This window comes from Phoca vitulina, unplaced genomic scaffold, assembly GCF_004348235.1.
Source record: "Phoca vitulina isolate PV1807 unplaced genomic scaffold, GSC_HSeal_1.0 scaffold9, whole genome shotgun sequence".
Lineage (NCBI taxonomy): Eukaryota > Metazoa > Chordata > Mammalia > Carnivora > Phocidae > Phoca > Phoca vitulina.
In genome coordinates, this window is record NW_022589712.1 from 49,390,977 (window position 1) to 49,405,749 (window position 14,773).

The following is a 14,773-nucleotide window of genomic DNA, read 5'->3' on the forward strand; positions in this document are numbered from 1 at the left end:
AGAGGTTTTCTTTTGCTTTGTTTTTGTCTTTTTTGGTTGTTTTCTTTTCTGTTTTGTTTTTCCTAATAGCAAAATTTCATTTTTACCCTTCCCAAAACCCCCCTCCATACCCTTATAGCAAAATTCCACATACTGGAACTGCTTTTACCCTCTCCTTTCTCCCAGAGCAGTCTCTGTCTCAGGGAATTCTCTTGTTTGAAAACCTTTATGCCAAGACAGACGTGCATTGTTTTATTTAATAAACTTTCAGCGAGTTTTTTAAGATTCGTAATACTGTGCTAAGTGATATTATTATAGGGCAATTCAGTGAAGTATATAAAACCAGTGAGATTGTGAGGGTAAAATATTCAAACATATTTTCACCAAAACTACTATTTCAATCATACTATAATGCTTATGTTTATAAAATGCTTCTAAATGTTCTGTTGTGAAATGTAGTTAATATGGGTGGCTTTAATTATGGGTTAATTTTCTTCAACTCTTATCCTAGATAAGCTGTGTTGTCATTAGAACATTTAAATGATTTGCATTCTGATCTTTGTAATGTTAAAATTTTAAAATGCATCTCAAGACTAAACTTTATGATGTGTTATATTTTAGGTCAGAAGACATGTCTTCATCTGCATGGCATCTTTCCTTACCTCTATGTGCCATACGATGGTTATGGACAGCAACCAGAAAGCTATCTTTCTCAGATGGCATTCAGTATCGACAGAGCACTTAATGTGGCTTTAGGCAATCCATCTTCCACTGCTCAGCACGTGTTCAAAGTGTCATTAGTATCAGGAATGTAAGTATATGTTAACTTTTTAAATTTCTTTATCTGTATATCTAGTACCATTCCAAGTAAAGAAAACCTATCTGATTCAAAGATACTGTTTATTTTTTTTTTTACTTCTAATCTAATGGAAGTAAGGCAAATTTTACGCTGTAATTTTTAAAGTAAATTTTTATTGCAGTGAAAGATAGATGGTTTAACCTTTTCCATTTCTCCACTTCTTAGAACTGTAGAAATTCATGTAATTTATTTTTTATATAAATATATATTTATTGAGCACCTTCCACGTGCTAGGCACAATTCTAGGTGCTTGGGTTATATTGGTGAACAAAACAAAGATCCCTGCCCCCATGGAGGTTACATTCTAGTAGTGGGAAACTGAAAATAACCAATAGATATGACATGAAATAAATTTATTTATTTATTAGATGATAGTGCTATGGAGCAAAGATGTAGAGCAGGGTATGACGGATCACTATAGTATAGGGTAGGGAAGTGGACTGGTGGCAGTTTTATATAGGGTAATCAGGGAAGGTGTCATTGACAAGGTAAATGACATTTGAGCAAAGACTTGATGGTGAGGGAGTAGGAATAACGTGGAGGTGACTAGAATGGAGGAAAAAGAGAGTAGGACAAAATGAGGTTAGAGAGATATGAATGGATGGAGATCATGTTGGCCAGTGGTTTTTAAAGTATGGTTTCCAGGATCACCAACATCAGCTTTACCCGATTTGACAATTACGAGAATGCACGTGTCACATCTCCAAATACAGGGAGCATAATTGAACAGTGGCCCCACCACCACCCCGAAGTCTATCATTCCATATGAACTGAAGCTGCTTTCCATAGGCTACTTCTAGCCAATGGCTAAGCCTGGTAAGGATACTAAGGCAGACCTGTTCCTGGGAGGCACTTGAGAACTCTCTGAAAGCCTTTCTGCACTTTGATTAAAATTACACTACAATAGAAGACATTTCTACTGATCTTCCCTCTGTCCCTCTCTCTTTCACATGGGATCAGATGTGTATCTAAGTTTGGTGGCTATCCCAGTCTCTCCTGGGTCCCTCCTCATTTTCTCTCACAGGTGTTTCCCCTGATAAATTTCTTGCACATACTGGCATCTACTTCTCAGAGGAATCAGATTAACATACTTAGGAACTTATTTAGTTTTCTTGGGTCACACCCTAGACTTAATGAATCAGAACTCTGGTGGTGGGGCCCAGCAATTTGTGTTTTAATAAGCCTTTGTAATGATTCTGATGCACACTAAAGTTTGAGAACCACTGCAGTGGGTTGTTCTGAGGACTCTGACTTTTACTCTGAGCTATTGCAGAAATTTGAGTAGCCATGATCTCACTTAAACTTGAAAGGATTACTTTAGCAATTCTGTGAAAAGTAGACCATTGGGGGATAAGGGCAGAAGCAGGGGAGAGCATTAGGACTCTGTTTCATTAATCTGGGTGAGATGAGAAAATATGGTAACTTGCATTTGGGTAGTATGGGAGCAGTGAGACATGGTCAGCTTCTGGATCTATCCTGAGGTTTGAGTCAATAAGCTTTGCTGTCTGATTGGATGAAGGTTGCGACAGGAGTCAAAGATGACTATAAAAATTTGAGTCCAGGGCGCCTGGATGGCTCAGTCGTTAGGCTTCTGCCTTCGGCTCAGGTCATGATCCCAGGGTCGTGGGATCGGGCCCCGCGTCGGGCTCCCTGCTCCACGGGAAGCCTGCTTCTCCCTCTCCCACTCCCCCTGTTTGTGTTCCCTCTCTTGCTGTGTCTCTCTCTGTCAAATAAATAAATAAAATCTTAAAAAAAAAAGAAAAATTGAGTCCATGCTGCTAAAAGGATGGAAGGTGCAGGTAGAGCAGGCTGGCAGGAAAGATTTGGAGCTCATACTAGAACATTTTGAGTTTGATATGTTTATATGAAATCTATCTTAAGTCTCTCTACTACTTACACCTTAATGTAGGCTTTCCTCTGGACCATCACAGTATCTTTTTAATCAAATTTCTTTCTATTTTTGTCTTGCTCCAGAGCCACAAAAGTACTCTTCTTATAATATACATTGGGTCTTCTTAAAATCATTTAAAATCCTTGAATGGCTTAATATTGTTCTTGGAATGAATTTAAGCTTCTAACCACAGCCTGCGTGATCTGACCCCTGCCTGCCTCTGTAATTTTGTTCACTATGCTCTATCTAGAAATTTTACATGGGTCTTCTTTCAGTTCCTCTGATGTGCTGAGCTCTTTCCCAGCTTCGTACATGTAGTTTGCTTTCCTTGAGTGCTCTACCCTTCTCCAGTCCTTCAAATCCTTCACCTCTCCAGAGAAGTTTTCTCTGACTTCTCTACTTAAAATAGGTTGTCATTATTGTTATTCTGTATCTTTGCCCATTCTTTGTTTCCTTCAGCACTTAATATAGTTGGCAATTATTTTAATTATTTGTTTACTTAATTTTTATGTATTTCTCCCACCAGCATGTTAGCTCCACAAGAAAAAAGACCGTGTTTGTCTTTCCACCGTTATATCCTTAGCACTTTGTGTGGTGTTGGGCACTTAGTAAATATGGCTCAGCAACTATTTGGTTGCATAAATGAATGAGGTAGAAGTTCACACATGTCCTATGATAGTAACCATAGGTTAAAGATAATTATCAGCTTTATATTCTAATTTTTTTATGTTTAATAGTTTCTAAGAACTTTCCTATACATATTCTCATTTCAAAGTTTAATTTCCAAACAGCCTAGTAAAATGAATAGTTACCAGTCTTTCTTCTTCTTTTTAAGTAAGCTCTTTCCCCAACATGGGGCTTGAACTCACTACCCTGAGATCAAGAGTCACATGCTCCACCAACTGAGCCAGCCAGGCGCCCCACTCACCAGTCTTTTCTGTATTTTTATTTTTTATTTTTATTTTTTTTTTAAAGATTTTATTTATTTGACAGAGAGAGACACAGTGAGAGAGGGAACACAAGCAGGGGAAGTGGGAGAGGGAGAAGCAGGCTCCCCACTGAGCAGGGAGCCCGATGCGGGTCTCGATCCCAGGACCCTGGGATCATGACCTGAGCCGAAGGCAGACGCTTAACGACTGAGCCACCCAGGCGCCCCCTTTTCTGTATTTTTAATGGGTATTTTCTTAAAGGTATCGTCATGTTTTTAAGAATCTAAATACCTGAGGCAAAAGATGAGCTGTTTTATGGCTGCCATTCTCTTTTTCCTCTTACCCTATTTTTTTTCCTAACCTGGATCCCCTTTTTCTTACCATACATGTTAGCTTCTATGATTATTTTAGTCCTTCATTTTTTCCTACTTCTTTAGACAAGGTTGCACATAGCTACCAAGTTAAAATTTGTACATGTTTAATTCCAGTCTTTTTAGATAATGCATTATCCTGAGGCTAGGTCAAGAGATAGGATTATGACCTTAGGCTCATTTCTGGAATTCCTTGCCACTTAGCTGCCATGATTCTAGAAAATATACTATAAAGAGATTCTTTTTTTTTTTTTTAAGATTTTATTTATTTCTTTGATAGAGATACAGAGAGAGGGAACACAAGCAGGGGGAGTGGGAGAGGGAGAAGCAGGCTCCCTGCAGAGCAGGAAGCCCAGTGCGGGGCTCGATCCCAGGACCCTGGGATCATGACCCAAGCCAAAGGCAGACGCTTAACCACTGAGCCACCCAGGCGCCCCCTATAAAGAGATTCTTAATCCATCTAAGTTAATTGAGATCTTTTGCTATCCATTTTCATTTTCCTTCTTACTGTTATGTTAAAAAGCAATGATAAGATATAATTTTTTAAGCATAAAATATCTACTCAAACTCTCTTCCATTCTGCTTTCTTCCATCCAAAGGATCTCCCTGTTGAGGAATTCTTTTGGTAAAATCAACTGAAGCCAACAGCAGGAAGTAAGGGTTGCCAGTTAGATTATACAGAAGCAGAAAACAGAATTTATAGAATTTCCAGGCTATATTTTGGGGCAGTAGATGGTGAAAACAGAATCCTAGATTTATAAAGAATTTTAGAGGTTTGATAGTCTTAACTTATATTCACTTTTTGAAATTTATGAAGTTCTAATTGTAAAACCCTAAAGATTGTTAACAAAACCAAAACAAAGCAAAGCAAACATGTACTACACTGCAAATTTAATTTTTTTCCCAATTTATCTGGCTAAAAATAATTCATGTCTCCAGATAGAGAGCTGTATTTATCTATATGAAGAATACCATAGCAGGAGGAATAAATAGTTGAATTTTGCCAGTGAGAGAGAATGAAATCATTCATGTAATATGTCTTTGTTTCATGGCAGCAAAAATGGGGTAAACGGTGGAAAAGTAGACAGAAAGTAGTTAAGTGTTATTAAAAAAAGTAGGGTGGGCGGGGGGAAAAAAAAGAGTAAAGAAGGGTAAGGGATAAGGAGTGATGGTCAGAGAAGGCCTTTATGAGGAAGTGAGTCTATGTGGAAACCTGAATGAAGATTGAGAGCAAACCATGCCAGGGTTCAGAGCAAGCTTTCCAGGCAGAGAGAATGGCAAGTTACTTGAGAGTGGAGTAAGTTAGAGGGACTGAAATGCTTAGGATGGCAAAAGGAAGAGTAGTATGACAGAAGATTGGAGTGAGGGGCAAGGACGAGATAACCTTTTAGGCCTTGGTAAATAGTTGGATTTTTTTTTTTTTTTAATAGAAGTTGCTTTACAACAATCGTATAGATGGCTCTGACCTAAAAGCTTAAAGTAGCTAAGGGGAAAAAAAGTTTATACTCCAAATAATGACTCTGCTGCCAAATTACTCCTGTATTTGATGTCCACTGTACTGTCAGACATGATGGAACTGGTGTCCTAATGAGGATAAGTTCTATCTAGTGCCCATTATAAAGGGACAGTATTTTTTTAAATGAAAGTGAATGGGTTTACCCACCTAAAAGATTTAACCAACCACTTATTTACAGATAAACTCTAGGGAGATACAAAACTTTTTATTTTGTATGCAGATTCATACTTGTTTATATATTATTTCTAATTATATCATCTTTGAAAGTGATAGTCTGGGGGGCACCTGGCTGGCTCAATCGATAGAGCATGTAATTCTTGATCTCAGGGTTGTGAGTTCAAGCCCCATGTTGGGCATGGAGCATACTTAAGAAAAAAAATGATTATGGTAGTCTGTATATCAGAGGTACTGGTGTAGTTTCAGATCCTCCTGAAATGATGTAACATACTATTCCAACTTATTTCATCTTGCCCTGAACACTTATTTCTCTCTTTACTGTGTCGATTTTTGCTTCTTCCTTTCCCCATTCCAGGTAATGCCCTTGAGAAAAATCCAACCTCAACGTAATTAGGGTCCTTAAGTAAGGCCATGGTCTTCTCAATCTCTTAAGTTCCTGTCTACACAGTTTTCATAGGCTTCGTTTGAGTTGGATGTGTATTATGCACACATATACGTATATGTGCATGTATAATATAGGTAAATTGTCTGTGGCTAGTGAACTTGCAAAATTAATAATATATGAGACAAATAAGAAAGTAACATGAATGCTGTTAATTAAAGGACTGTTAATGAAGAACTATAGCTTTTGACAGAAAAAATGGGAAATAGGTGAAGAAGGTGCTTGAAAGGTCTCTGTTTTTTTCATACATGGTCAGAGTAAAGAGAAAAGAGCCATTTTTTAATAGAGTCATTATGATTGAAATTAAGGTATAAATAGTTTGCTACTCCTTTTTGTCCCTAGTTTTTGAAAGTTGTATTTTTAAACTTCTTAAAAGAAATAACCAGATTTCAGTATTTTATATATTAACCTGTTGTAGGTTTAATTGAAAGGTTTTGAATGGTTTTGTTTGTTTTTTGGGGGGTTTTGGGTAATATTAAATATAAATAAGACTGAATTAGGTCACCTGAGTAATTTGGGCAATAAGTTGCATTACTTCATCTCTGAATGCTGAAAATAATTTGAAATATCTTTTTATTTTATTTCAGGCCTTTTTATGGTTATCATGAGAAGGAAAGACACTTTATGAAGATCTATCTTTATAATCCTGCGATGGTGAAAAGGTACAAGATAAATAAAAATATGAATAACTATCACTTAAGTATTTTAATAATAAAAAAAATCTAGAAGAAAAGATTATATAGTTTGTAGCATTATTAAAGAAAGAGACCATAATATGTATATTTATGTGCAAAGAGAGAGCCATAGCTTGGCCTCTAGGAAGGATATTTTAAGAGTGAAGGGACCTTGCTTTATAAAGCTCCTTACTGTTTCTTTTCTGTCTTAGGTTTAGAGAGCTTGTAGAAGTAGATAAGGAGAGATGGATCTTAGTAGCGAGAGCAAATGTTCAATACCAGGAGAAATTTGCTCTTTAGTTTCAAAGCAAAAAGAAATACATGAGAGTGAGTCCAGAGTGTAAGGGCTTCTGAGAACTCAGAATTCTGTTGACTCTTTATTAATGTTAGTGAAATTTTATATCCCAGGTTTTTTGTTTGTTTCTGGTTTTGTTTTGTTTTTTTCCTTCCCTCAGTAAGTCTGTCTATCTTATTTTGTCAATGATCCTGGAGCCTAAGTTATTGATGGCAGGAAGGGCACATATAAAGAAGACTTCAGTCATCCTCTGGGGCTCACAACAAGGGTTTTCACTCTGTGTGGTGACAACCTAGGGTAAAAGTGTCCTTGGAGAAGTGCTGATTATTGTTTTTTCAGAAGATCTCTCTTGCTAGTAAGTACTAGGTTTCAAAAGGTAACCTTTTGGTAAGACACAAATTGAATGTTTCCCCAGAGTGATTTTAGGCACCAAGAGAGGCACAGCTACCAAGGATGTAAGGTTTATTCTGAATTAGGCCAACTGAGTGCTTCACTGAATCACTGCCTTAATCCCAGTCCCTTCTCCAAGTAACCAGTGAAAACTAGTTTTCTCTATAATCTCCTACGCTTATCCCATAACAGCTTCTGTTATGTAGGGTACCAAAATAATTTTTCAGAATAGGCACTTACCAACAGTGATGTTTCTTGTACCACTTCCCCTTGGTCACACTTTCTAATATCCATGGAGTCCAAAAGAACAATCACTGTGAATTCTTACCCTCTCCTGCACACACAGTGGTAAGAGAGTAAACTTAATCATTTTTACTCTTTCTCATCCCCAGGTGTGCTAGAGGGGGAACCATGGATAAAATTTGCATGCATCTTTAAAAATAGCCTAGTTCTACGTGAAGTATACATCTGATCTGTTTTTCTTCCTTGTGACTATAGCAATCAAATACTTATTAAACTATTTCCAGTAAGTTTGCTTTAAGTTACATAGTCAGTTTATCACAGTGCCTATGTGAAATTCCGTGAATTGAGAGATTACCTGTATTCAAAATCTGGCTCTACTCCATCTGTTACTTATCTTCCTCATCTGTAAATAGGGTTTATGTTAGTGCACGTTGTTCTGATGATCAAATGTGTTAATATCTGTAAGTCGCTCAGAACAGTGCCTGGCACATTATAGGTGCTGTGTTGGCTATAGTATATATGAAAACGTTAATGTACAACTTACCTTTACCCTCGCTCTTAACTTTTTTCCCTAGAGGCGATGTAAGAGTGTGGTGTGTGTCCTTTTATTTTTCATACATACATACATATACGCACATATCCTCTTTTTAAAATTTCCACATACAGGGGCGCCTGGGTGGCTCAGTCAGTTAAGCGTCTGCCTTCAGCTCAGGTCATGATCCTGGGGTCCTGGGATCAAGCCCTGCGTCAGGCTCTCTGCTCAGCAGGGAGTCTGCTTGTCCCTCTCCCTCTGCCCCTTCCCCCGGCTTGTGCTCACTCACTCTCTCTCTCAAATAAATAAATAAAAATCTTAAAAAAAAATTCCACATACAATTGATGTTCTGCTAGAATATAAGTCCACAGGCAAAGATTTTTTTCTGCTATGTTTGATGCTTAATCCTCAATGTTCAGAATATGTGTGTCTGGCACACAGTAGTCAATAACTTTCTGTAGAATAAATGAATACTATACATATCATTTGGAGACTGGCCTCTTGCTTTCTCTATTTGCTCATCTGTGAGCTTTACTTCCATTCTTCTTAAACTACCTACTCTCACCACACCCTGGAATTTGTCCTACCTCTGAGATTTTTTTTTTTTAATTTTATTATGTTATGTTAGTCACCATACAATACATCATTAGTTTTTGATGTAGTGATCCACGATCCATTGTTTACGTATAACACCCAGTGCTCCATGCAGTACGTGCCCTCCTTAATACCCATCACCGGGCTAACCAATCCCCCTCCCCCCTCCCCTCTAAAACCCTGTTTGTTTCTCAGGTCCATAGTCTCTCATGGTTCATCTCTCCCTCCAATTCCCCCCGCCCATTTTTCCCTTCCTTCTCCTAATGTCCTCCATGTTATTCCTTATGTTCCACAAATAAGTGAAACCATATGATAATTGACTTTCTCTGCTTGACTTATTTCACTTAGCATAATCTCCTCCAGTCCCATCCATGTTGATGTAAAAGTTGGGTATTCATCTTTTCTCATGGCTGAGTAATATTCCATTGTATATATGGACCACATCTTCTTTATCCATTCATCTTTTGAAGGGCATCTCGGCTCTTTCCGCAGTTTGGCTATTGCGGACATTGCTGCTATGAACATTGGGGTGCATATGGCCCTTCTTTTCACTACATCTGTGTCTTTGGGGTAAATACCCAGTAGTGCAATTGCTGGGTCATAGGGTAGCTCTATTTTTAAATTTTTGAGGAACCTCCACACTGTTTTCCAAAGTGGCTGTACCAACTTGCATTCCCACCAACAGCTACCTCTGAGATTTTAAATGCAGACATCTTGGTTTCTGACTACAGTCTGTCTTTTTTTTTTTTTTTGCAAATTCTTGAGAGATAATTTACCACAAAATTCACACATTTTAACTATATACAGTTCAGTGGGTTTTTTTGTTTGTTTTTAGTAAATTTAGTAAATTTACCACTATGATTCAGTTTTAGAACCTTTTCATGGCTCTAATAAGATCCTTTATGTGGGGTTTTTTTTTTTTTTTAATCTTTTCAACTCTGTCCCTGAGGTACTCCCACTCTACTTGTTTTTAGGCTTTAAACTCCCTTGCCTCACTACTACTGCCCCATTCTGTATAGCCTTCTCCTGCAATTAATTTCTTTCCTTTCCAGCTCAGATTCTGTTCTTTACTTCTCAACTCCTTTGTCTGCCAGGTAGAACCATCAATTCTAGGTTAATCTATTTATTTACTTTCTTTCTCTGCTAAACTCTGGCTTCTGATTACTGTAGGATACAAAAAAATCACAGCAGATTGGTGCCACTGTGAATTCATAGTCTTCAACTTCACCTAGGCCCTGCCCTGCCTTATTTCTGCTTTTCTCTAATTTTCTTCTTACCTTTCTCTTTACTCAAATGTTAAGTCCCTCCCAAGACTTTGCCTCCTACTTCATAGAGAAAATGGAACCCATCAGTCTAGAAAAGTCGTTGTCAAAGTTGTGCACTGGGGATTCTTTAGATCCTTTCAGAGGATCTGCGAGTCAAAATCAGACCTCTGTGTTGCTAAATCCAGTTACCTTTTTGTCCTTAACTTTTGACCTTATGTCCGTGCTTGTAGTGCTTTAAAATAACCCCAGGTGTTCACTTTCTTTGATATAAGCCTCCTCTGTTTTTCCTTATACCTGTCCAATCATTCATATTTATGCCATTTGGTTGGCTCCTCTTTTAACATCTGCAGCTGTTCTTGGGGTTATGTCTTAGGCTTTCAGCTTTTCTCTCTGTACTCTTTCCTCATTGTACAGCCTTATCTACTCTCATGGTTTGTTTTTTCTTTTTGTTAATCTTTATGCATTTGACTTCCAGGTATATATCAGTAGCCTAAATTTTCCTCCAGAGCTCTGGATCAATGTATTTAAGGGCTCACAAATCAGAGAAAATTTTAATTTTAGCTTTCCACTTTTAATTTGTATGATTTGGGACAACTTTTTAATCTAATACTCAGTTTCTCTATAAAATGGGGATAATAGTATCATAGGTTTATAGTGAGGATTACTTGAGAGTAAGCATTTAAAACACCTAACACAATGTTCAGTACATAGTCCTTAAATATATGTTAGCTGCCTCTGCTGTGTAAATAGTTATTCTTGTCCTCATTTTCATTGTCATTCATTGTCAGTATTTTCATGGAAACTTACCTGAATACCCCCAATACCTAAACCCCGGTATGTCTAAAACTGAGTTTATCATTAATACCCCTCCAAAAAAATCTGCAAAGAAACCTGTTTTCTTCCAGTCATTTCTATTTCAATAAACCTGGCACCACCAAGAAATCTAGACATTGTCCTTAACTCCTGTTCTACCATACCATACCCTCCACATCTAGTCAGTCATCAAGGCCTGACCATTTTATTCATTGTGTCTCCTGAATCAACAGATTGCCATGATCTTTGTTAAAGCCACCATCATCTTAGTTTTTCCACAATAGCCTTCTCACTTCCTATCTCTAGCCCTTTGTATTTTCTAGCTACCCTGGTCATTTCTCTTTCCTGCTCCTCACTTCAAAGGCAAATTCTACCATCTCTTTGAATGTCTGAATAGGCTGTGCATGATCTGACTTTTCATTATCTCTCTAGCCCATTCCCCCGTAGACACACTCACCGCAGCCTCCGTCACTAAGCCTCACTCAATGATTTCAGTTCCCAGATAAGCCACATTTTCTTGTGACCCTTCACATGTGTAATTTTATTTGTGTGAAATACTCTTCCTTTCTTCAGAGAAGAAGTATCTTTAGTTGATCCTTAATCTCCTGCTTAGAGACTTCTCTTCAAGCAGGCTTTGCAGAAACAACTTCTGTACCTTTATCTTATTAATATCCCTTCTAGATGTTTCATATGCTTCCCTTGTATAGCACTTACACTTTTTATAATTGCCTGTTGTTTGTATTCCCCATCATGAAGGAAAAATAAGAAAAGAAAAATATTAAAACGGTAATATTTCTGAGTAGTGGGTTTGAGTCATAAATCCTTTCTCAGAACATTTGTAATAATCTTTTAAAATATTTTTCTCGGGGCGCCTGGGTGACTCAGTCGTTAAGCGTCTGCCTTCGGCTCAGGTCATGATCCCAGGGTCCTGGGATCGAGCCCCGCATCGGGCTCCCTGCTTGACGGGAAGCCTGCTTCTCCCTCTCCCACTCCCCCTGCTTCTGTTCCCTCTCTCGCTGTGTCTCTCTCTGTCAAATAAATAAATAAAATCTTTAAAAAAAATAAAAATAAAATAAAATATTTTTCTCAATTTTTAAAAGGAAAAGCTTTTTTTTCTTTTTTAATTTTATTTTTAAGTAATCTCTACACCCAACGTGGGGCTCAAACTTATAACCCAGAGATCAAGAGTCACATGCTCCACCAACTGAGCTGGCCAGGCACCCCAGGAAAAGCTCGTATTTTAAAAACTTTTGACATTCTGTTTTTTTAGTATAATTAGTATTAAGTTCGTTTTAGAAGTCAAAATATTCTTCATCCAGGTAGTTTTTTTGCCATTTTCTTTGAGTGTGCAGCTTACTTTAAAACTTGACCTAAACTTTTAGTTTCTAATAAAATAAAAAGTTTCAGTAAAATTAAAATAAAAAATTTGTGTGCTAATATAATGTGCTTCATTCTCTATAGTAGTGTAATGTTTCACTTAACATTTTAGGAACCATAATTTTATGATGTAACTTTTTTTTCTAATTTAGGATATGTGAACTTTTGCAAAGTGGAGCCATAATGAATAAATTTTACCAGCCTCATGAAGCGCATATTCCCTACCTCCTACAGCTGTTCATTGACTACAATCTCTATGGAATGAATTTAATAAATCTGGCTGCTGTCAAGTTCCGAAAAGCGAGAAGGAAAAGTAAGATTAATTTTCCAAGTTCAAATTAAAGCTTTGAAACAAGTGTTATGTACTTGATGATTTATAAAATAACATATATTTCAAAAATAACTGCTGAGTGGATAAAGAATAAAAAGAAATATGCAAAGTGGTATTAGGGTTTATCAGGAAAAGAATCTCAAAAGAAATTTTTTTGGTAATTTATTGAAATATAATTCAAATACTGTACAACTCACTCATTTAAAATGGACAATTCATTAGCTTTTAGTATATTCACAGAGTCGTACAACCATCACCACAGTCAAATTCAGAACATTTTCAACACCTCTAAAAGAAACCCTATAGTCTTTAGCAGTCACCTCTAACCCTTCCATGCCTCTCACCCCTTAGCAACCACTAATCTATTTTCTATCTCTGTATGTTTGCCAGCCTGCACATTTCCCATAAATGGAATTATATGGTTGTTTTTTTTTTCATTTAGCCTAATGTTTTCAAGTTCATCCATGTTGTAACATCTATTAGTGTTTCATTCCTTTTTATGGCCAAATAATGCTCTATTGTATGAGCATACTACATTTTGTTCATCAGTTCATCAACTGATAGAAAATTTGGGTTTCCACTTTTTGGCTATTCTGAACAAAGCTGCCTTAAACATTCATGTACAGATATTTGTATAGCCATATATTTTCAATTTCCTTGGGGGCACATACCTAGGAATAGAATTTCTGGGTCAGATGGTCTAGCATCTTTTGTTTTTGTTCTCATTGAATTCCTTCTCTTCTGCTTGAAACAAAATGAACCGAACATTTTTTTTTCTGCCAATGCTATTGTCCTTTCTGTTACAATTTTTTTCTTTTCCTTCACTGCCAAACTTCTTAAACCAGAGGCTAGCTTTTTTTTATCTCATAGTTTACTGGCTATTCTTTTTGGTTTAACTTCTTACATTTCTTCTACAGTATCTAAACTGTGCTCTGAAAAGTAACCAGGGAGGATTTTTTTTCCCCCTAAATAGTGGACTAAGTTATTATAATCAACCCTCCTATTAAAAACAATCTAAAGGCTAAGAAGATTTAAAAAAAAAAATCTTAAATGCATCAAAGACTACAAAACAATAAAGAAATACTGGCCAAAAGAGGAAATAGACTGCTGAAAATCAACCTTTGCCCTGAGGGGTTTGGTCATCCTGGAAAATTTGGAGCCTCCATTGAGACAGCCTTACCAAATGAGAGAGGCAGAAAACAAAACCCAGGGTCTCCTTGGGTAAGATGCCATTACAAACTAGGAAGTGGAACAACCTTTGATATACTTCAACAGTTTGAATTCCTTGGAGATAAAAGAGATTCCCAGATCTAGAATTTGATCTGAGGTGGTGATGGTCTGGTCAGATACTCTAGTACAGTAGAGGAATTTTCTTTATTACAGGTCTTAAATTATTCCTAAAAATAACATTTCAAATATAATATGTTCGCACAATTCAGAATATACCAGTCACACAAGAAAACTGTCTCAATGAGCAAAACCTAGCAAACACTGATGTGCACACGCATGTACCGAAGACCTACAAAGAATTCAGTTATTAGAATTATAGATGCAATTTGAAAAACTATAATTCAGAATTCTTATCAAATACAATACTATTTGCAGTGCTTTAATATATAATGTTATAGTCACTTATAGTTGTGTTTGTCGTGTCTCTCGATGATGCTAATAATACCCTATTGTGAAACAATTTAGATTGTTTTATATTGATAACTTATATTAAATATTACATTTTTTAAATGCACAAAAATTGAAGCATTGAGACCAACATATGACTCCCCTTTTAAGTAGACCAAAATAATTCTTTTGTTCATAACTAATTCTACTAGATAATAATCTGTTTTAGGTGTCAATTTACAGTTTACTAAATGCCAGTTTTTCTCATCATCTCAAAATCTTAGAATTTTATAAAATTCTATATAAACCAAGTTGTGTAAATGGTCCATAGGATCCCCAAGATAGAAATCATCTAATAAAGGATGAAGTAGGCTGTCTGCCCAGTATCTTTCTTTTTCTCCATAGAGAAAAGACCAGAAAGTAAAGGCAGAAAGAGAGAAGATATTAGAAAGGCAGGAGAGAGATAACTTCACTGCTT

General features: G+C 36.7%; 1 protein-coding gene across 6 annotated transcripts in view; it reads left to right on the forward strand.

The window, feature by feature from the left end:
- REV3L (REV3 like, DNA directed polymerase zeta catalytic subunit) overlaps window positions 1–14,773 on the forward strand; it is a 174,787-nt gene that overhangs the window by 51,014 nt on the left and 109,000 nt on the right. For all 6 annotated transcript variants that reach the window (XM_032408054.1, XM_032408050.1, XM_032408052.1 and 3 more), the window contains exons 2-4: window positions 601–790; window positions 6,752–6,826; window positions 12,500–12,660. In XM_032408054.1, the coding sequence (XP_032263945.1) occupies window positions 601–790; window positions 6,752–6,826; window positions 12,500–12,660 (426 nt within the window). The remainder of the gene's footprint in view (window positions 1–600; window positions 791–6,751; window positions 6,827–12,499; window positions 12,661–14,773) is intronic.